Source organism: Pelodiscus sinensis, chromosome 2, assembly GCF_049634645.1.
Source record: "Pelodiscus sinensis isolate JC-2024 chromosome 2, ASM4963464v1, whole genome shotgun sequence".
NCBI lineage: Eukaryota > Metazoa > Chordata > Testudines > Trionychidae > Pelodiscus > Pelodiscus sinensis.
The window spans coordinates 1,594,469-1,617,662 of NC_134712.1; the positions used below are offsets into that span (position 1 = coordinate 1,594,469).

Genomic DNA, 23,194 nt, shown 5'->3' on the forward strand with positions numbered 1-23,194 from the left:
CCTGGGACTAGGATTCTACAAAAGGGGGGGCTTTGGCAGTCAGTGTGATGCATTTTTCTGCAGAGAAAAGGGCCTTCTGTTCTCAGAGCTGCTGCAAGGAGGTTCACAGGCGACACACACGGCGCGCTCTCCTGGAAGAATAACTCGGCTGTTTATTCTTCCCTGCTTTCTTTAACCTACAATACCGCCTGGACGTTTGGGGAAGGTTTGCTCTTTGGAAGCCAAAGAAGAGGGAGTTGAACCAGGCTCTGGCTCTCGCTGCTGCAGACTAATTCAATTAAAAGGAAACAGACCGCTAAGGTTACCAGCGGGTGACAGTCCAGACTGCTGCTATTCCCAGGAAGGTCACCGTTTCACCTGGCCTGGCCTGGTTACCTGTTTAACATGCACCTCTCTGAGCTCCCACCTCAGCTTTCCTTCTGCAGATGCAGCTACAAATCTGCTGAGAAGTACTTAACCTTCCAGCAAGTCAGGGATCGCCTGGCTACTGCACAACCAGCCTCTAGACACCACGGGAGAGCAAAGCAGACATGCCCTCCCTGATGTGGGCTTGCCCAGGGAGCAAGGGACCATAGAATCATAGAATACTAGGACGGGAAGGGACCTCGAGAGGTCATCGAGTCCAGTCCCCTGCCCTCATGGCAGGACCAAATACTGTCTAGACCATCCCTGATAGACATTTATCTAACCTACATAAGAACATAAGAACGGCCGTACTGGGTCAGACCAAAGGTCCATCTAGCCCAGTATCCTGTCTGCCGACAGTGGCCAGCACCAGGTGCCCCAGAGAGGGTGGACCGAAGACAATGATCAAGCAATTTGTCTCCTGCCATCCCTCTCCAGCCTCTGACAAACAGAGGCCAAGGACACCATTTTATCCCCTGGCTAATAGCCTTTTATGGACCTAACCTCCAGGAAATTATCTAGCTTCTCTTTAAACTCTATTATAGTCCTAGCCTTCACAGCCTCCTCTGGCAAGGAGTTCCACAAGTTGACTACACGCTGTGTGAAGAAGAACTTTCTTTTATTCGTTTTAAACCTGCTACCCATTAATTTCATTTGGTGTCCTCTAGTTCTTCTATTTAGGGAACTAATAAATAACTTTTCTTTATCGGCCCTCTGCACACCACTCATGATTCTATAGACCTCTATCATATCCCCCCTCAGTCCCAGTCGTTTTAACCTCTCCTCATATGGGACCCGTTCCAAACCCCTCATCATTTTAGTTGCCCTTTTCTGAACCCTTTCCAAGGCCAAAATATCTTTTTTGAGGTGAGGAGACCACATCTGTACACAGTATTCAAGATGTGGGCGTACCATAGTTTTATACAGGGGCAGTAAGATATTCTGGGTCTTATTTTCTATCCCTTTCTTAATAATTCCTAGCATCCTATTTGCCTTTTTGACTGCCGCTGCACACTGTGTGGAAGTTTTCAGAGAACTGTCCACGATAACTCCAAGATCCCTTTCCTGATTTGTCGTAGCCAAATTAGCCCCCATCATACTGTACGTATAGTTGGGGTTATTTTTCCCGATGTGCATTACTTTACACTTATCCACATTAAATTTCATTTGCCATTTTGTTGCCCAATTGCTCAGTTTGGTGAGATCTTCTTGGAGTCCCTCACAGTCTGCTTCTGTCTTGACTATCCTAAACAGTTTTGTATCATCTGCAAACTTTACTACCTCACTGCTTACCCCTTTCTCCAGATCATTTAGGAATAAGTTGAAAAGGATTGGTCCTAGGACTGACCCTTGGGGGACACCACTAGTTACCCCTCTCCAATCTGAAAATTTACCATTTATTCCTACCCTTTGTTTCCTGTCTTTTACCCAGTTCTCAATCCAAGAAAGGACTTTCCCTCTTATCCCACGGCCATGTAATTTACACAAGAGCCTTTGGTGAGGGGCCTTGTCAAAGGCTCTCTGAAAATCCAAGTATACTATATCTACTGGATCCCCCTTGTCCGCATGTTTGTTAACCCCTTCAAAGAACTCTAACAAATTAGTAAGACCTGCTCTTAAATCTCTCCAGAGATGGGGATTCCACAACCTCCCTGGGCAATTTATTCCAGTGTTTCACCACCCTGACAGTTAGGAACTTTTTCCTAATGTCCAACCTAAACCTCCCTTGCTGCAGTTTAAGCCCCTTGCTTCTTGTTCTATCCTCAGAGGCCAAGATGAACAAGTTTTTCTCCCTTCTCCTTATGACACCCTTTTAGATACCTGAAAACAGCTCTCATGTCCCCCCTCAGTCTTCTCTTTTCTAAACTAAATAAACCCAATTCTTCAGCCTTCCCTCATAGGTCATGTTCTCTAGACCTTTAACCATTCTTGTTGCTCTTCTCTGGACCCTCTCCAATCTCTCCACATCTTTCTTGTAATGCGGTGCCCAGAACTGGACACAGTACTCCAGCTGAGGCCTAACCAGCGCAGAGTAGAGCAGAAGAATGACTCCTCGTGTCTTGCTCACAACACTCCTGTTAATGCATCCTGGATAATTCACTTTTGTGCCACTGGAGTCTCACCTGAGATCTTGCTGTAAGCCGTGTTAGTCATCCGGGCCACTTCTTCCAGAGTGGGTAATGGCATCTCCTCTTCAACAGCTTCACTGGTTTCCTCCAGCCGTGAGTCGACAGCAGGGGCGGGGCCTGCAAGGCAGAACAGGGCTGATTCCTAGAGGGGTGGCAGTCATGGGAGGGAGGGGATTCCGAACACCTGGGCCTCTCTCCCAGCATGTAAACTTGCCAGCCCAGAACAGTCACCACGCTTACAGCCAACGGTGCTCGGGTTGCAGAGCAACGCTCAGCGGCCTGATCCCTACACGTCTCGCAACGTTGCTGGAAAGAAATGAAACCGATACACGGCCCTGCCGACTTAGGGAAGGTTTAGGTCAGCGCTGGACAGTGCGTTTGTCATTTGGGGATTTATATCGCACAGGCCCAAGGTCCAGACCTGGCTACATTCAGTTCCGGACTAATGCCTAGGCTAGAGGACCAAAGCGAGTTTCAAGGCAGAACAGGCTGTGGGACATTTAGCTAAAGTGGAAGGGAAACGGCAAAATGGGCCCGAGACCATGAAATGATTCTTAAGACCCAATCTCTAGCTCTCTGCCAACTGGTGGCCTCGGCAAACACTTCTCAGACCAGTCACTTTTCATAGGAACCCTGGAAGTGCCAGGTCAGAGGCATTCCATCTCTGACCAACATCATCTGCTTCAGAGGAAGGTGTAAGTCATGTGACAATCCTGCTCTCTAGTGCTCAGACTGGCTGGAACCCTGAAGCAGGAGGTCTGATGTCCCTTCCAATGCATCGCTTTTACATGCACTGTTTAACTCTGGAATCTCTGGTTCTCCATAGACATCCCAATCCCTTTTTTAAGTCTTGTCACGCTCTCGTCCACACAGACATCCTGTGGCAAGGAGTTCCACAGCCTAGTTACATTTTCTGTAAACATTTTTCTTTTTATCAGTTTCGCACCTTTCAATATCACTGATTGTCCCCTTGTTCCTGTGCTGAGAGACATAGATGGCAGACGCTCCTGATCCCCTTCTCTAAGCCATTCCCTGTCCATTTTTCTCTTCTCTAGGGGAACAGTCCCAGTCTTTTCAGTCTCTTCCTATAGGAGGTTCTCCCCCGCCAAGGCCAAGCCCTGAGACCAGCAGGAGCGGAGGGGAGAGATTCCCACTGTGATGACACTGGCAAAGTTACCTCTTGCCTCTGGCAAGCAGCAGTCTCCACAGCGGCAGGCTCTCTGCATTCCTTAGGCCTTATGCTGGATTCTCCTTCATGGTCGCACAGCTAGCACTTAGCTTATGCTGCTGCTGTAACGTATCCAGCGTTAAAAGGTAAAGTGGGTGGAACGTTATAACCAAACCTGCTTGTGCAATGAAAGTAAAATCTGGGAACGTGCCCTGCCATGCCCCCAGCTGAGTCAAAACCCCAAAATGTTACTGTTGCCAAGCATGGTTGTGCCTAGCAGAGCATCCTGGTTTGTACAGCAGTTTCTGACCCCCGTGCAGGACTCTGTGATGGGGCCAGCTGCTTTTTCAGGTAGGCCGAGCTGGCCGCGGGAGGTAAAAGCCTTACCTTTGCCCTTACACTCCGAGGCCCAGTGCCCCGTTCCGCCACATCTGAAGCAGGTATCTGAGCCTCTGTCGAAGCACCTGCCACCTCCTCCAAACCATTCGCCTTTCTTCTGCCACTTCTGCTTCCACACCTGTAAAGGGACCCGCATGCCTAAGCCAGGGCCTTGCTTGTAAGCCAAGCAAACCCCCTCAGACACAGGCAGGTCAGCAGACACAGTGACCTCCTACATCTCCACACCCGTCAGGGATCGCTCCTGGGAAAGTTACCACCCCCAGGGATGGCAGTCAGCAGGTGTGTAGCAATGCACAGCACCACTGCAAGGTCATGAGGCAAAGCAACGGAGAAAAATGAATTCATTTGAAACCGCAGATAATGGGAGGCTAGAAATGCCTTTGGATGGAAACTGACTTTTGGGTAGCTCACTCAGCAAGCGTTTCCCCAAAATAATCCCGAGAATGGATCTTTTAGAAAAATAGCCAATGTTGATTTAAAAATTGCTAGGAATGACTCTACCACAACTTCCAATAACTTGTTCCAGTGGCTAATTACTGTCCCTGCTAAACACATACTCCTGATTGTCAGCCTGAGCTGTCTAGCTTCAATTTCCAACTGCGGGTTTCTCGTGACACCTTTCTCTGCTGGACTGAAAAGCTCATCATCAGATATTTGTTCCCCAGCTAGGTACTTATAGACTGGGTCACTCCTTAATCTTCTCCTTTTTAAGCCAACTAGATCGAGGTATGTCTACACAGCGAAGAAAACAACCCCGCCTGGCCTGGGCCAACTGACAGGGGCTCACAGGGATCAGCTGTGCGGCTGTTTCATTGCTGAGTAGATTTCTGGGCTGGGGCTGAAGTCCAGTGTGACCCTGCCCCCCATATTCTTCCAAAGGGTAAGATTATGGTATGATGATGATGTCATTATGCAGCAGTTTGTATAAGACGTGTCTTGTGAGGTGTCTATGGAAAAGTGGCAGTTTGCTGAATAGCACTATCCTATTTGTGTGGGTGTATCATTTTTGTATCTGAAGCTAGGAATACTGACTGACTATCTGTATGTCACATGCAGTTACATCTGGGTGACGCCCACTAAGCAAGATACTTCCACTCTAGACAGCTGGTTGTGAAAGACCTATTCAAGACAAGGCAGAACTGGGAGGCAAGATCAAATCAGTATCTTAGATGCCTATATACAAATGCAAGAAGTATGGGTAATAAGCATGAAGAACTGGAAGGGCTAATAAATAAATACAACTATGACATCGTTGGCATCACAGAAACTTGGTGGGATAATACACACGATTGGAATATTGATATAGAAGGGTACAGCTTACTCAGGAAGGACGGGTGGGGAAAAAAGGGAGATGGTGCTGCCTTATATATTAAAAATGTACACGCTTGGAGTGAGGTGGAGATGGACATAGGAGCACAGCATTTTGGTACCTGTGTTTTGATACCTGGAATGAAACCTGAGTTTGGAACAAAGGGCTCCCACCATACGGAAAAGCTCTATATAAGATGGGAAGTGACATCAGCTCTTCGCTTCACTCCCCACACAAGAGAACATGTGGCAATACCTGAGGAACAGACTGAACTAGGAGAAGCGCTGGTCCTAGGCTAACAGCATTTCTAGCCTGTGTATGGAAATAGGCTCAGTTGGTGGATTTATTTACTTGGTAACCTGCTTTGATCTGTTTGCTCTCATTTATAATCACTTGAAATCGTAATACACTTGCTTTATGCTTTATCTAAACCCTTGAGCCTTTGAGTGAAGATCCCAGGGGAGTGCAAGACACTATAATGTTGGGGCTCATTCCAGTGGGGGTGTAAGCTTGGGACACTGGCAAACTGGTGTCTTTGGGTGGCAAAGGTAAGGCACCTAGGTAGCTCAGTTGGGTGTATGGCACCACCTGCTGTCATGTTGGGTGCTAAAAAGGTCATAGAATTATAGAACAATAGAACTGGAAGGGACCTCGAGAGGTCATCGAGTCCAGTCCCCTGCCCTCACGGCAGGACCAAGCACCATCTAGATCCGTGGTCCCCAACACGGTGCCCACGGGCGCCATGGCGCCCGCGGGGGCATTTCAATGCGCCCGCCAGGTGCTCGGGGCTGGCCTGGCCCCAGGCACATGGCGCACGGGCACTTGCGGGGGGAGCGCGCTTGGCGGGGGGAGCCCCGGGCGCGCGGCACTCGGCGGGGGGGAGCGCCGGCCCCGGGCACGCGGCCCTCGGCGGGGGGAGGAGCGCCGGCTCCGGGCGCGTGGCACTCGGCGGGGGGAGGAGCGCCGGCCCCGGGCGCGCGGCAAGGGGGGCGCCCCGCCCCCGAGCGCGCGGCAAGGGGGGCGCCCCGCCCCCGAGTGCGCGGCGGGCAAACGGCCACGCCCCCTGGCGCCCGACAACCTAAAAAGGTTGGGGACCACTGATCTAGATCATCCCTGACACGTGTCTGTCCAACCTGTTCTTAAATATCTCCAGTGATGGAGATTCCACAACCTTCCTAGGCAATTGATTCCAGTGTTTTACCACCCTGACCATTAGGAAGTTTTACCTAATGTCCAACCTAAACCTCCCTGGCTGCAGTTGAAGCCCATTGCTTCTTGTCCTGTCATCAGAGGCCAAGGAGAACAATTCTCCCCCCCTCCTCCCTGTGACACCCTTTTTAGATACCTGAAAACCGCTCTCATGTCTCCTCTCAGTCTTCTCTTTTCCAAACTAAATAAGCCCAATTCTTTCAATTCCTGCAGCCTTGCCTCATAGCTCATGTTTTCTCGACCTTTAATCAATTTTGTTGCTTTTCTCTGGACCATCTCCAATTTCTCCACATCTTTCTTGAAATGTGGTGCCCAGAACTGGACACAATACTCCAACTGAGGCCTAATCAGCGCAGAGCAGAGGAGAATTATGACTTCTCGTGTCTTGCTCACAACATGAATGCATCCCAGAATCATGGTTGCTTTTTTTTGCAACACTGTCACACTATTGACTCGTATTTAGCTTGTGGTCCAGTATGACCCATAGGTCCCTTTCTGCAGGACTTAACAGTGTGATGCTGTTGCAAAAAAAGCAAATATGATTCTAGGTTGTATCAACAGGTGTGTTGTAAGCAAAACTCGTGAAGTCATTCTGCCGCTCTACTCTGCACTAGTTAGGCCTCAGCTGGAGTACTGTGTCCAGTTCTGGGCGCCACATTTCAAGAAAGATGTGGAGAAATTGGAAAGGGTACAGAGAAGAGCGACAAGAATGATGAAAGGTTTAGAGAACATGACCTATGAAGCCAGGCTTCATGAACTGGGCTTGTTTAGTTTGGAAAAAAGAAGATTAAGGGGGGACATGATAGCGGTTTTCAAATATCTAAAAGGGTGTCACAAGGAGGAAGGCGAAAATTTGTTCCTCTTGGTTTCTGAGGACAGGACAAGGAGTAATGGGCTTAAAGTGCAGCAGGGGAGGTTTAGATTGGACATTAGGAAAAAATTCCTAACTGTCAGGGTGGTCAAATATTGGAATAAATTGCCAAGGGAGGTGGTGGAATCTCCCTCTCTGGAGATATTTAAGAACAGGTTAGATAGACATCTGTCAGGGACGGTGTAGACGGAGCTTGGTCCTGCCTTGAGGGCGGGGGGCTGGACTCGATGACCTCTCGAGGTCCCTTCCAGTCCTATTATTCTATGATTCTATGATTCCTTTCTAGACAGTCGCTTCCCATTTTCTGTGTGTGACACGGATTGTTCCTTCCTAAGTGGAGCACTTTGCATTTGTAAGGAAACCAAGGTTGCAGGGCAGGTGGTGACACAAATCCTCACTGAAGGATTGGTTTCAGTGCACCCCCTTTCCAAAAAAATGGTTATGGGGAACTTGCTCAAGCAAAAGAGATCTGTTGTTATGTGCACTGAGGCATGCACAGATGTGCACCACCAGTAGAAACACATGCTGCCAGCTGTGGGTGCTCTGCAAGTCATCTGGGCAGCATTTGAATCTCTCCTGGGTGGTTGCCCAAGTGCTCAGCTTACAGGGAACACTGGTTCTGCCCTCAGGGTAACTCTGAGTTCAAAGAGCAAATGTTATTCTCTTCTCTCCCCCCTTCCCACCACCCCTCCTTTCATTTACTACATACAAGTGGCAGCACTTTGTCCGGCCAGCTGCACTGTTCCCCAGCCCCACTGCACAGTCAGTCGCTGTCTCCCAGTTTTATGGATCCGTCACACAATAACAGGGAGAGGAAATATTTACAAAAATAAGAAAATGCGATTGCAAACCCAGAGAAACTTGCAGGAGGATTAAGGGGCAAGGGTAAAACCTGAAACTGCTTTAAACTCACTTGAAAAAGTGAAGTAGATTTCAAGCTTGTTAAGTCCTTTCATGAAAGGGCAAAACCTAGCAAGCAAGAGGGTATAAATACCTAGTGCCGTCAGAAATAGGGTCTACAACAGAGAGTGAAACATTCCGAAGTACTCACAGCCTAGGCTGCAGGTGAGCGGAGACAGGGAAGGAGAAGTTAGCAATATAAAAAAGCACAGACCTGGGGAGGGAGGGTTAGTCTACTTTATAAAGGGAGGGGCTTCCCCTTAATTAGTACTCGCCAAGCAACTGGCCGTCTCACCTGCTTGCGAAGGTGGTTACCTCTCAATGCGTAACCTTTAACGTGAGATCTCCTCTTCAGGTTGAGTCTGACAAAGTTGCCGTCCTTCTTCGGAGGGGCCCTGGAAAAGCAAGTGCAGACTGTAGAGAAAGTAGCGTGTGGGTTGCCCATGAAGATGCCCTGCATCACATTACTGCTGCAATGAAAGCTGGACTGCATCATGGAAGGCAGCATGGTTCAATGGTGAGAGACGGGGAGGAGTTTTCCTAAGCAGAGTGAAATGCAAATAGTGAAGTCGGCCCACTGTTGAAACCAACCTCACGCTGCGCTTCTCTAGCGCCTCCCATCCAAGGGTTTCAAAGTGCTGCGGAAACAATGATTAATCTTCACAAGCCCCAACGACAGTGATATCATCATCCCCATTGTACAGAGGGGAAATTGAGGCACAGAGACGCTAATGGCCACATTTTCAAAAGTTGCTCTCTCATCCTGGAGGTTTTGATTTGGGAAAGGCCACCTTGAGACCCTGGGTCCTGACTAGCTGAGGGGGTTAAGCACCCACAACTCTAAATAGAGCCAATGGGCGATTGTGAAAAAATGAGTGGTGATTTCTGAAAGCGTTGGCTTAAGAGTGGTCCAAAGTCACGCGCTCCATCGGTGAGAGAGCCAGGAACAGAACCCAGGTGTCCTGGCTCCATGTCCATGTCGGGCACATGAGATTATCCAAGAGAAAGGCGATTCTGTCCCCCTCCCACACACCCTGAATAAGATGTTATGCTGAGAGCAACCCATTGATTTGGGTGAGGGTGGGACAGAATCTGTCCCCAACCATTTTTCAAGTATGCTCTCCATGCTCAGTCACTTAGGGTATGTCTACACTACAGGATAACGTCGAATTAAGATACACAACTGCAGCTGAAGTCGAAGTACAGTAACTCGACTTTTGGCGCTGTCCACACTGCAGGAAGTCGAAGGGAGCACACTCTCCCTTTGACTTCCCTTACTCCTCGTGGGAGCAGGACTACCGGCCTTGACCAGGGCGCCCCTCTCAGTTGGAATTACTGGGTCTTCACTAGGCCCGCTCATTTGAACCCTGGAAAATCAATAATGGCAGCTTCGATCGTCTCTGTAGTGTAGACGTACCCTTAGGGAGGGAGATATTCTGAAACAGTCAGTTCCAGTGTTCCCTGTGAGCGGGTGTGGCCAGTCAGGAGAGATTCAAATGATGCCCAGCTCATTTGCAGAGCGCCCACAGCTAGGGGTTTTGTTTCTGCTGGTGGTGCACATTTGCACATGCCTTGATGCACATGAAAAAAATTATTCTGCACATGAATGGAAAAAATTAGAGGGACCATTGGGCAATCCTGATTGCTGCTCTTCCCCTTCTGGGCTCCACAGCTAATCTAGAATCTCTGGAGTCACTCTGCAAAAGCAGCCGAGCAGTTCAGCACTGACTTGTGCTTACCTCAATAAATGCTCTGGACACGGAGCCTTGAAGTGGGACATAGAAGGGCTTTGACAAGAAGACTGGAAAGTTGTCTCGCTTCCTTGCGAGGCTGGGCTAGCTTCTATCGCCACCACGCTGGGCTGGGTTTTAATCATTTACTTTACCCTCTCCTGCTTGCAGTCTCCATTTAGGGTACGTCTAAGCTACATGGCTCCATCGACGGAGCCATGTAGATTTGTTGTTTTGGCAAAGGCAAATGAAGCCGCGATTTAAATGATCGCGGCTTCATTTAAATTTACATGGCTACCGCGCTGAGCCGACAAACAGCTGATCAGCTGTTTGTCTGCTCAGCGCGCTAGTCTGGACGCTCCCCTGCCGACATCAAAGCCCTTTGTCGGCAGCCCCGGTAAACCTCATCCCACGAGGAATAATGGGGCTGCCGACAAAGGGCTTTGATGTCGGCAGGGGAGCGTCCAGACTAGCGCGCTGAGTGGACAAACAGCTGATCAGCTGTTTGTCGGCTCAGCGCAGCAGCCATGTAAATTTAAATGAAGCCACGATCATTTAAATCGCAGCTTCATTTGACTTTGCCTATGTGTCTAATCTACATGCCTCTGACGACAGAGGCATGTAGTCTAGACACAGCCTTAGTGGCCTGAGAAAAATCCTCATCTCCTAACCCTGGCCTGCTCCCAGTTTGCATGTGCCTCCCCTCTCTCCCACTCAGCTTCCTTCCCTGCCCCGGGTTTGATTTATTTCTCCTTTTACATCAGAATCAACCCCCACTATCAGCAGCTGGCAGGTTTAGTTGCCTTCTCACTGCCAAGAGCCAGACTCTTCTCCCAGCTACACAGATCAAACTCTGCTCCCCCAGAGCAATTCTCAGTGGGTACGTGGTCTCTCAATGACCAGAGTGAACTGTCACAGGCACAGCAGCCTCTAAGCTGCTCCACTTTATGCTAGGGCCAGCTTGAGAACTGGAAAGCTGTAACCTGGCCCCTGACTGCTTCTCTCATCTGCATCTTCACACGAGAGGGGATCTGGCCCCCGGTTTACAAATGAAGCCAGACTACGGCCACTCCCCTCAGAGCTGCTGGCAGGAAGAAGGCTACGTTAGGCCATGAGGACGCTCGTTCAGTACTGAAGTCAGTACTCCAAATCACCTTGGAGTGCCAGCTGCACCCAGCTGCAGTTCACATTTAGGGCGCCGTTCAAGTCCAAGCAAGTTTGAATCTAATTTAATCCATTGATCTTACTGCCAGGTGGTTTGCAGGAATTGCAAGAGCTGCCCAAGTTACACATCTCTAGACCCTGGCCACTTGGATAAGCAGGGAGCGTTGCATGGTGGGACTGTTAGTCTTCCAGGGCCACCTGTCTACACGCAAGTCAAGGACTTCTGCCTACATCATACAACCCCGTGGGCTGCAACTTGGCCTCCCCAGCTGGATTCTCAACCCCAAGACTGAGGCACTAGAAGAGACCAAACCCACCTGCAGACACTGGCTGTGCTGCTCCATTTCTGCTTCCCCTCCCCTTCGACTTCTCCAAGGAGGTTTTCAGAGAGCACCGGCACATCCCTTCCCTTCTCTTCAACCGCCGCGGACTCCTCATGCTCTTCCAGGTTGTTTTTGTCTGGCTTGGGCGCACAGACAGCCCTTCTCGCTTTCTTCTTCGCTGAGACGCGCTTGTCTCCGGCTGACGCATTAGTCCGCCTGCGCTTTGGAGCCGCAGCACCATCTTCTGGGTCTGCCGCACCATCATCTCTGCTGGCCGGCGCCGTTCGGGGCCTTTTTTTATTGCTCGTTTTGACCTTCTTGGGTTGACTGGGCCTGTCCCTTGTTCTGCAGGATGCTCCTCCCTCCCCTCCTGAAGTGTTACCGAGCTCTTCCTGCTCTGCTCCCATGCGGGCATCCTTCCGGAGATTCTTAGGTTTACTGACACGTTCTTTGGCAAGGCGGATTTCTGCCGTGCCAAGCGCCGAGTCCATCCTGCCGTTCCCTCGGGTTTCACTAGTACCCTGCTCAGCCGCCCTGCAGGCATCTCCCCCTCCTTTCATTAGATCATCCGCCTCCAGCACAGCTCCTTGCGGGGTTCTCCTAGAAGGATCCTGCTGGTTCTGCCGTTTCCAGCCCCCCAGGAGACTGTTTCCCAGAAGCGGAACATTCTCGTTTTCCAGGGACTGAGCCCTAGCTCCTGTGGTTTGGTTCAGGGAATGGCTATGCAGAGGTTGGTCAGCATTCCCCTGCAGGACAGGGCCTGCTGCTGGCTGATCTCGGCTCCTGCCATTTGAGGTAGAAGCACTTTCCTCTCTTGGTCTCTCCCCTGCTTGCTCCCTGATGCCCTGACACCTGTCCAGCCAGCCAGGATCCAGGGAGCCCAGTCGCTTGGCCACCGTCTGCTTCAGCTGCTGGAACTTATTTACCTGAGGGCTCGGCGTCAGCCCCGCATAGAGGATGGTGGGGGCCAGCCCCAATATTGCGGGAGGGAGAAGATCATCTCCTGGTTCGCTGGCATCAGAGTTAGTAATGCAGGCTGTGTTGCTTTTCAGTGGTGGTGTCCGCGGGGGCTTTGGACATGCCCCCTGGCTGCTCTCATCCGAGCTCTTCTCCACCAGGGGCACAGCTGGCCTCCTTCGGGGAGTCAAGGACGTTCTCCAAGTTATAGGACGCTCCTGCAATCAGAATTGAATGGCAGTGAGTTTTCAGCTGTTCCAGGCCTAGGCTAGGCACTACACTGCCACCCTTGGAATTCTGCTTCTCCACATTGTTCCCCTCCCCAAAGCCAAGCTGCTCCTACAGAATCGCTTCTTCCAGGACATTCCTTCTTCTGAGCTTCCCAGTGCCTCCATCAGCTCTGCCAGCTCGTCAGAGCAAAGACCGGCTTCCCGGCACAGCCGCAAGTGCAGGGTTAGCATCTATGCAGCTTTTAACAAGCCCCAAAGTAGTATTAGCGCTTCCAAAAACTAGGGATGTTAAAACACGGTTATTTGTGTAAACATGTAACTGGGGAATTTTTTAGCCATTACACATTTACATGTGAGGAAAAGGGAGGCAGGCGGGAGCCAGCTTTTAAGCAGGCTCCTGTCCCTCCCCCCCGTCCCCCCCCCCGACGTGCTCCTCAGACAGGGCAGTCAGCTCAGCAGGAGCCAGTATGCATGAGAGCCAGCTTGAAATCCAGCTCCCAGTGTGTACCAGCTCCAGCCCACGCTGCTGCTTCTGTGGGAGGTAGCAGTGGGGGAGTAGAGGAGGACAGACTTCCCATGCACACCAGCTCCCACCGTCCCCTCCCCAACACCGCTGCCTCTGTATTAGAGGCACCCACGCTGGGGGTGGGGCGGATGTGTGGAAGGCTGTGTGTATCCACGAAGGTTAACCAGTGAGCCCAGGCTCATTGGTTAACAGTGTGCTAGGGTTCACGTTCACACCTCTATCTACCCCCCCAGTGAATAACCCGTCATGCTAGCATCACAGCTCCTCTGGGCAGCTTTTCCTTAGTGCACCAATGGCTTCCAAGTGGGTTCCACTTGCCTTTGCACATCAGCTCTTGGCACCTGAAGGGAAGATGTGAGAACAAAGACACTTTCGACGTAGGCCACCCTCCGAGATGAGCGAGTGACACTTTTAGAGCACCCCAAAGGATGTTACGGGCCACTTACAACTGGCCTCATTCATAACGTAGCACGAGCGCAAGAGCCGGCAGAACTGAGCCCAGATTCACCAGCTACATGCCGAGGAACCACTTCAATAGTCACTGAAATGCAGCCACCTCTGGAGTGGAATGCGGCAGCTGCTTTAACAAACTGCTCCAAAGCTTTGGGACAGGAAGTGAAGAGTACGGCATCCAACCGAACCCATTGGTCGCGTTTAGTGTGTAGAACATAGACACCAGCGTGAAATCTGATCACGACACTGGAATTAACGCCTTTGCTCCAGGGACCATGTCAGGGGATCTCTACTGACTACAAGGAGTCAGGAGCTCTGTTCAGGCAGCCTTCCAAGGATTCAATATTACAATGGGATAGTAAATATCCAAACGTAATTTCCATTGCTTCCAAAAACACCTGCTTTGCCTCGGGAAGGAATTAGCAGCCTCTTAAAGGGGAGTTCCAGATATCAGGCTGATTGTCACTACGTAGCAGCTCCTGAGCAAAGTGGTTTAAGCCAGCCCATAGGAACCAGAGTTGTGAACAGCGCCACGCAAGGGCAAGTCACAGAGTCAATAGAGACCAGGGGGACCAAAACAAACAGCAGGTATCACCCCCCTTTCCTGGCCTTGCTATGTGATCACAGCAGAATCAGACCAAAGGGGCGTCTCATGCAGCACTTGGGGCGCAGTCTCACCCCTCTGCTGGTTTGTAGCTCGCCACCGAGGCCTCATGAAATCGGATCACGTGGCAGCCTCATCTTCCTCAGCGTGGTTTGACGCGAGCCCCTGTAACTCGTGGAGGGGTTTGCAGCATTCCCGGGTTTGATCTGCTAAGGGGGTCTGCTGGAACTCACCCCGGGGCTCTGTCGGGAAATACAGCGGGGCTCTCTCCTCCCGCTCTGAGAAAGGGCCACGAGCAACTTTGAGAGGCGCCCCCTGGCCTCTCTCTCCACTGCCTGCCACGCGAGCTTCACTTCCAGCTAGGCCTGCCCACACTGCCTTTGGCACACGCATCTGAGTGCAAGGAAAGAGTCTCCTTTGCAAAGGCAGGGAAGGATCCCACGGTTGCTGCACTGGCCACTAGCCTGGACTGCCCTAGAGGCATGAAAGGGAGGTGACTATGCAGGCGGATTCTCTGTACTAAAGAGGCAGCTGCAGGCGCAGTTCCCAGCATGCAATGTGCCCTCTTGATCCAAGCTTGGCTCCCAGAGAGCATCCCACCCCGAGAGCTGTGGTCCACCCAGACTGAACCTCTGCCTGATTCAATTCAGTGGATCCCACTTTGGCCTCAGGCGCACGATTCTGCCTCGTGAATCCATTCAGGGTGCTAGAGCAGCGTCTCCTCTCCTCAGCCGATCACCTAAATGCAAGTCCTTTGGAAGCTGTCAGAACTACGCAGAAGATACCCGACCACCCAAGGCCCCTTCTCTGAGTCCCCAGACCTTTATGGCCGCTCCCAGGTTGGCTTTCAGCTTCATCCCAAAATACTGCGCAGATGCCTTTAGTGTGTCACAGTCTCGGTGGTTCAGCTTGGGGATCTGCTGCTCTCGATTCAGATGCGCGCCCCAGCAACCCGAATCAGGTGCCTGTGATAAAGAAAAAACAGTCACAGCGAGCGAGAGCACTGCGGCTCCAAAGCTCGGGTGTGGAAGGATGATAGGCCCTGGGGCTTTGGAGCCCCAGTGCAAATTCTGCAGAATCAGGCCTTCTGTCACAACACCCAGAAAGAGATGCCAAGAAGCTGCTGAGCTCAGCAAAACACAAGAGTCCCTTGGTTACCTGTTCCACTATTGGGGTTTCTTTAGCAGTTTGCTGGCAGACTGAGCTGGATTCAGGGAGGCCTTGATGCTCTCTTGCTTGCTTGAGTGCTTTATACTCTCTGTACAGTTCTGTGTATTAAAACAAGGATTAGAAAAGTAGATTTCATAAAAGTAGCTGGAACATGCTCCATGGTCTTATTTTTGCTGGAAACTGCCAGTGGTTCCCAAACTTTTCAGCATCACGCCCCCTTTTTGATTTTTGAGAAACCCTCACACTCCCCGCCCCCGAAAAATTGCAGCAATACTTGTTGAGCCAAAAAAAAAAAAAAAGTAAAGAACTTGCCCTTTTAAGAGCAGAGTAGGCATTGCCCTTTTAAGACAGCCATTTTCACATGGTATTTTCTGAATTTTTTTTACTGGATGGACCGAGCTCTTTCGAGGGGGAGGGGGAATTGATGAGGGAAGTTGAGTCGCCTCGCACCCCCCCTGGAATTTCTTCACCCCCCCACACCCCCCCCAGTTTGGGAACCTATGCTCCAGGCAGTAACAGACTAGCAAAGGAAGGCATTGTTCCATTCCCTAGAAAACAAGAATTCTGTAGATTTAAGTTTGGAGGGCTTGGATTTGTACCTCAAAAACCACATCCAAAGACCCTTCCCTGACTTTTGACAGCTAACTTTTTACATTAGCTGGAATTTATAAAAAAGCAATATGATCCTCATTATTATGCAATATTTAATTATTGGTACTGAGATTTGCAACAAATAGAGAAATTAAGGCATAATAGTTGATGGCCATTTTTAGCGTCTTAGGCCCAACCCTAAAAATGCAAACCTGCTTACATTTGGGCACGTAAGTTGGCCTGTTGATTTAAGCGGAAACCTCCATGGTATAAAGTTAATTGTGTGTTTAAATCTAGGCAAGACTGGGCCCTAAGATTTTTTTTCTAAGCACGAGGTAGAATGTGCTGAAATCAAGTCACCCTTGACACTCATCCCATCCAAGTACGTCACCCACATGCCAGGCTGAGGTGCCTTATGGGACTGGGCCCCTAACTACAATTGACTTCAATAGGAATAATTCTAGAATTTCTTCGGCTCCCTGCTGTTTCTGAGTAAAGGAGAAATCCAACATTACTGACATTTGCCAATTAAAAACTAACACTTCCAGGCTTAAAGATACATTATTAAAGGCTTGGAAATATTGCAGGTCTAAGACTGAACAATGTTCTCTTCTCCTAAAATAAACTTTTACTTTAAAATGCCTGTTTCCTATGTTCTGGCCGCATACATAATTCTTGCACTGTTGCCTAGCGTCCTCCAAGGATCTCAGAGCACTTTATATAAATTAATAAAGCTCCCAAGGAAGCTGGGCAGCAGGATCTCAAGTTCACAGAAGGGGAAACCGAGGAAGAGCTGTATGAGGGCGAAGAGCCACCCTACTTACAGATCACCCCAAGGGAAAGGAGACCTTTTCCAGGACAACTCTAGCCAAAGCCTTATCTCCTTTGGCATCAATGGTAATTGTCCCTATGGACAGATCCCTCATTAGGGACACAGGCAACCCACCTCGACCCCATGGAGCAGCTGTGTAGTTTGGGGCGGAGGGCAAGCTCCACTTACTTTTTGTCTCCTCTGGAGCCTTTTCCAGATCAGTCTGTAAAATAAACACCAAACGGTTAGGTGTTGATACCGGGAGCAGATGTGTTTAAACAGAGGCTCTATCCTTTCAGCTTGCTCACTGTGCTGCCTTCTTCCACTTGGAACCACCTTCCCACCCTGTGCGCCAAGTGCCCTAAGCATCCTGTTTCAAGGACTCCTGAGAATTCTTCTCTTCGACACTGTCTATCAGCCCTCCATGTTTATTGTACAGTGTTCTTGCTCAGACTTTTATGCTGCAAGCTTTTTGGGACAGAGACTCACTCCCTCTTCCATCTGGTGCATGTGCTCCTCTGCACGACACTGTCTACATGTCAGTGAGCTAAATACTAAGTGATGCCATCTCATCTAGCCCCTAATTCAGAGGCAGAGGTGCAGTAACAGGCCAGGTCTCCTGACGATGATAGTAGAATTCACAATAACAACTCTTCGCACATCGCATTTTCATGCGCAAAGCCTGTTCAACACATTTCAATAACCTCTCTAATCCTGGAGAAGTAGTAAAGTATCGTCTTTATGTCACAGAAGGAGAAACTGAGGCACATAATGACTCAGAGATGTGGCCTAGACAACAGAGGGAGCCAACGGCAGAACCACAATTAATTATTAGCAATTCCCAAACCACAAGAGGATATGGCCTCTTAACCTCCTTGAAAGGACACACCTTAGGAGACAGTTAGGAGGGAAATGGGGCTTCAATTTCTCAGCCTTTATTGCTTGACAAAAAAGTTGGGGGTTTTTTGGTCTTGGGGTTTTTTTTTTTTTTTTGGGCAGAGGGTACGTCTAGACTACAAGCCTCTTTCGAAAGAGGCTTTTCCGAAAGAATAGAAAAAGCCTCTTTTGAAAGAGAGCGTCTAGACTGCAACCTCTTCTTTCGAAAAAGTGAGCCGCTTTTTCGAAAGAGAGCACCCAGGCAGTCTGGATGCTCTCTTTCGAAAAAGCCCCGTTTGCATTCAAGAATGCCTTTTTTCGAAAGAGCACTTTCGAAAAAAGGCTTTCTTCCTTGTGAAATGACGAGTACCACCGTCAAAAGAAAAGCCGCATTCTTTCGATTTAATTTCGAAAGAACGTGGCTGTAGTCTAGACGCAGGTGACGTTTTTTCGAAAAAAGGCTACTTGGAAAAGGAAAAGGCCAATTTTCTGTGCAGCCCAAGTTTTAAGTTTTTTTTTTTTAAACATCTGTGGTGCTCTGGGCACCAATACCCCCTACTGGAGCACAGTGCAAGAACAGGCTGTTATGAGCAAAAAGACCTTGACTCTGCAAACACTTTGCATGCACTTCACTTTCAGCACTGATACGGTCCTAGTGAAGTTAAAGGAGCTAAAATATACACATCGTATCTGCATCACTTTGACCTTGGACTTGCTGATCTTGGTCATCCGGGATATTTATTGCACAGCTGAACCACACTCTGTCCCACAGACTGTTGGATCCCCCAGGCAGGGAGAATTGCGCACAGAGAACGAAAGCAGGACAGTTCTCTGCAGCCTGCCATTAGGTGATTTGGTACATCTGTCCCACTGGCAGAGAACCCAGCATGCCCACAGATCAGGCTTCCCAGGTTCATGGAGTGACCCAGAGCCAGCCAGGTTCCATCTCCCAGAGCATGCAGATTAGCTAGCTAGTATCTCCACCACCTTGGAAAAACACAAGTTCTGTGTCAGCACTTAGTTCTCAGTCTTGCAACCAGACCCTGGACCAAGGGGCTCTGCACAGGCACAAGATCCAACCGCATGGATCTGACTGCAGAAGCCAGGCACTCATGTTACTAATATGATTACTAGTGTCTTATCCAGCTAGTTTTACAGCTGACCTAAACGGAAGGAAAAATGGATTTTTGTCCTTTTTGGCTTCTCTATGAAAGGATGCAAAGAAATGCTACTCGGTCATTCTCCTTTAAAATGTCAGGAATTTCAAGTCTCATCTCCCCTGCTTTGCTGGCGGTCTCCTTTGGAGGATGCGGAGATGCAAAGTAGCAGCTTTTGTCACAGCCCTTACCTGGAGGGCAGACAAGGTTCTTTTCACACAAGAATTTTTCTTCCAACCACTAGGCACCGGAGTTACATGAAGGTGAGCAAAACAAGCTTTAAACAGTGTGAATAAAGGCCACTCCCCTTCTCAATTAATCCAGGTTTACATTTCTTTGATATCGCCGATGGCGAGAACCTACTAGTTCTCTAGCCATCCCTTCTTCAAAATAGACACAACCTGAATTTCTAATGCTAAAACAAGCAGGAAAAAAAATTACAGGGCTCCTCTACGCAGCATAAGAGCTGCTGAGCACCATGGAGCCTGACTTCAAGCGAGGACTCTAGACATTACCATAATCTAAATACAAATCTTTGAATCTCTCATGTGATAAGACTTCCTCCAGCCCCGCTGGGAGACTGTCCTACTGAAAAACAGACTTATTAAGAATTCTTCACTGCTATTTCATCTTAAAATTCCCCTCTCTCCTTGTCATTCCACCCTTCCTTTTATGTCACTTTCATACCTTCTTAAACAGTTTCTGGCCCTCCTTAGCATTTAAACTTGCAGAGAGTTGATACACCAGGTGTTGCTCAGCCAAACTCGAGATTTAGCTCTTTTAATCTTTATTCAAATCAGTGCACGAAGCAGCAGGGCTACCTAATCCCCAGTACAGATGAGCACTGGCTGATGTCAAGCTACACTTCTCTTTGTATATTTTTCTTTTGCAAGGTTACTCAGAGGCCTCTCATTCCTTGAGTCAAATTCCCTCCCATCCCTGCACAGGTACCTTGCTCGGTTTCTTCTGGTGCTCTTGAAGAAATGTCATCTCCCATTTTTTCAGCAGGACTTTGACCTCGTTGTATCTGTCCATGGCTCCAAAGGCCTAGCTCTGCTCTGAAGAACTGCAGCAGCTGTAAATATTACATAGATCTTCAGGTAATCCTCCTCAGAGGAAGCTATATGCACACCACGCAGCTTTCTGCTGGTGAATACTATGCAATAGTCATACAAGTACCATCTATAGACAGTCAGGGAGGGATTAGTCAGGGTGAGGTAGCACGGGGGGGCTAGTGGGCCGAATCGGGCCCGTCAAGCCACCAGATCCCAGCCTGCAGCCGCCTCACCAACACCCTTACTACACAGCAACTGCAGCCACTTTAAACTAAGGATGTTAAATAGCGTGTAATTAAGTAGCATGTAAAAAAATGCATTTTTGCATCGACTATTCAATTAGTCGATAGGGCAGCACTGCCGCTTTTGAAACGCTGTGGCAGCATTTCTAAGGGGCAGCACCACACAGCTGATCTTGGGCTTTGTGTGGCGCTGCCGCTTTGAAGTACTCCTTATCCCATTCTTGGTGCCTCTATCTGATAGACGCAGAAGGGGGGGGGGGAGCGACTAGTCAGCTAGTCAACTAGTCCTTAACATCCCTACTTTAAACTAAGGATGTAATAGTGTAGTCGATTAACCAATAAGCAAGAGCTTATAGAATGCAATAGACTACACGCATCTCTCTTGTCCAGAGAAGAGCAACAAGAATGATTAAAAATCTAGAGAACATGACCTACAAAGGAAGACTGAAAGAACTGGGCTTGTTTAGTTTTGAAAAGAAAAGACTGAGCGGGGACATGAGAGCAGTTTTCAAGTATCTAAAAGGAGGAGGGAGAAAACTTGTTCTTCCTGGCCTCTGAGGATAGAACAAGAAGCAAGGGGCTTAAACTGCAGCAAGGGAGGTTTAGGTTGGACATTAGGAAAAACTTCCTAACTGTCCGGGTGGACAAACACTGGAATAAATTGCCCAGGGAGGTTGTGGAATGGTCTAGACCAGGGGTCTCCAAACTTTTCTGCCCGAGGGCCGCATTAACTATCAAACAGCAGTTCGGGGGCCGACTACACACTTGAGGTCCAAATAAAAAACAATCAAAACATGGATGTTGTTTTTAATTATTTATTTAATATTATTTTATTCAGTTATTATTTAATAACACATTGATACACTACACGTGAACACCTGTATTAGTGTGAATGGTGAAATTGTTTCCTGGATGCCAAAATAGCAGACATTTCTGGCTTTAGAAATCACTGTTTGAAATTGGGGGTGGTGCTTGTCCTAGTCCTGCAGGAGGGGCTCCAGAACGGGGAAACTGCTGAGAACTCATATCCACCTGCGCAATGTGATGAAAATTGTAAGCAACATAATCCTGGCAATATGTTCAGCCTAAGACACTCACACTTGAAGAGATGTGATCGCTCTCCTATCATGCAGGGAATGAGGTGACAATTTGTAACATAGCCCCATGGAACAAGGGGCATGCATTTTAATGGGAAAAGCTGGTTTGAAAGCAGACACGTTATCACTTGGTAAAGGAAGTTGGAAAGCAGTGCCCAACGCTCCCACAGACTGATACCCGGCAGGGCGGTGCTGCTCTGGGTTGTGGATGAGAGAGACCAGACGTGGAAGGGAGAGGGATGTTTCTTCAGGGCGCACTGCAGGGACCAGGGCAGCGCGCTAGGCACGGCACAGCGTCACCCAGAGGCTGTGCCACAGCAACCAGACCGCCTCCTGCAATGGGCACCAGCTCCTCAGCCCCGCCCCCGGAGAAGTAGCCCCTCGCTCCTAGCCCCTGAGAAACCACCATCGGGTTTCCTCCCCTCCGTCCAGCCTCCCGTGATCCTCTGCCGCCGGGTCTGATCCAGAGCCCGCCTTCGAGACCCCCCTTTTTCACCCACCCGGCCAAGCGGCACGTGGAGCCGTCCCTGACCTGGGCTACCTGCTGTCCCGTGCGCGCGCTGGGGCCTCGCGCAGCCGCCTGCGAATCCGTTTCTCCCGCTGACACCAATGCTCGGACTCAAGCTCTCTCCTTCCACCACCGCAGCCACCCTCCGCCTGATTGGCTCCGGTTGGTGCCGCCCACAACGCGTGACCCCGCCCAATCTGGGTTGAGAGGGACTGAAACGGCGGCATCGAAAGGGCTTCTGGGAAACGTAGTTTAAACCGAGAGCTCCTCAGGGATAATCTCGCCGGCACGCGGAAGACGGCGGGGCCAGACAAAAAGGTCTCCACGGGCCGGATGAGAGGGCCTCGCGGGCCGGATGCGGCCCGCGGGCCGTAGTTTGGAGACCCCTGGTCTAGACAGTACTGGGTCCTGCCATGAGGGCAGGGGACTGGACTCGATGACCTCTCGAGGTCCCTTCCAGTCCTAGTATTCTATGATTCTATTATTCTCTCCCCCACTCCCCAAACCAGTAATTTTTTTAGCAGGCTAGCCAGCTGCCCAGCTCAGTTCTGGCTCACACTGGGTGCAGGACCTACACTTTAAACGCAGAGCCACAGTTAGGGTATTAGAAGCAGGGCAGGCTGGCAGCCCGGCTCAGTTCCAGTTCGCGCCAGGCCGGGGAGCTCAGGCCCCCCTGCCCTGCAGACAGCACACTGCTGCCTCTTATCAGACACAGCACAGGGCGACAATCAGCTGGTCCACAAGAGGAGCTGGTCTTTAAACTGGCTCCCCTCGTGGACTAGCTCCCGCCTGGCACCCCACCTTGCTGCCGGCTCTGCCCCCAGGGACTACAGATTAGTCGACTAACCAAGAAGTGGGTTGTGCCCACGAAAGCTCACGATTCCATCTACGTTGTTAGTCTTTAAGGTGCTACTAGACTATTTGTTGTTTTTTAAGTTTTTCCTGTTGCAGACTAACTCAGCTACCCCCCTGAAACCGATAAGAATTCAAGAGGTTACTCGAGTATTCAATTAAGTGATATTTCACATCCCTACGTAAACAGCAGGCTGCTAATTGCTATGCAGTCTTTGCAGGGCGGAGAAAGCTTTGTGTGTGGCCCCACTTCCTAGCAAAATCCCTCAGCTCTCGTTGGCCAGTTTCCAGCCAATAGAAACTGAGAAATTTTGCTGAGGAGCTAATGAAGCCTCCTCACTCCCTGTGCTCTAACAGAGCCATGTGGAGCAGTCAGCCCAGCACACAGGCAGGGAACCTGCTGGCTAGGAGCCACAAGGTGAGCACTTCCCAGCCAGAGCCTGCTCTGGCACCCTGCT

At 49.8% G+C, this 23,194-nt stretch overlaps 1 protein-coding gene across 5 annotated transcripts in view; it reads right to left on the reverse strand.

Annotated features, from left to right (window-relative positions):
* RECQL4 (RecQ like helicase 4) overlaps positions 1 to 23,194 on the reverse strand; it is a 65,438-nt gene that overhangs the window by 16,451 nt on the left and 25,793 nt on the right. For all 5 annotated transcript variants that reach the window (XR_012901158.1, XM_075919953.1, XM_075919952.1 and 2 more), the window contains 8 exons: positions 19,934 to 20,057; positions 17,139 to 17,172; positions 15,536 to 15,645; positions 15,199 to 15,342; positions 11,602 to 12,782; positions 8,686 to 8,785; positions 4,090 to 4,219; positions 2,529 to 2,651 (listed from right to left, as the gene is read on the reverse strand). Coding sequence is in view for 4 of the 5 variants with exons in the window: in XM_075919953.1 (XP_075776068.1) it covers positions 2,529 to 2,651; positions 4,090 to 4,219; positions 8,686 to 8,785; positions 11,602 to 12,782; positions 15,199 to 15,342; positions 15,536 to 15,645; positions 17,139 to 17,172; positions 19,934 to 20,017 (1,906 nt within the window). In the remaining variant the exon portion in view is untranslated. The remainder of the gene's footprint in view (positions 1 to 2,528; positions 2,652 to 4,089; positions 4,220 to 8,685; positions 8,786 to 11,601; positions 12,783 to 15,198; positions 15,343 to 15,535; positions 15,646 to 17,138; positions 17,173 to 19,933; positions 20,058 to 23,194) is intronic.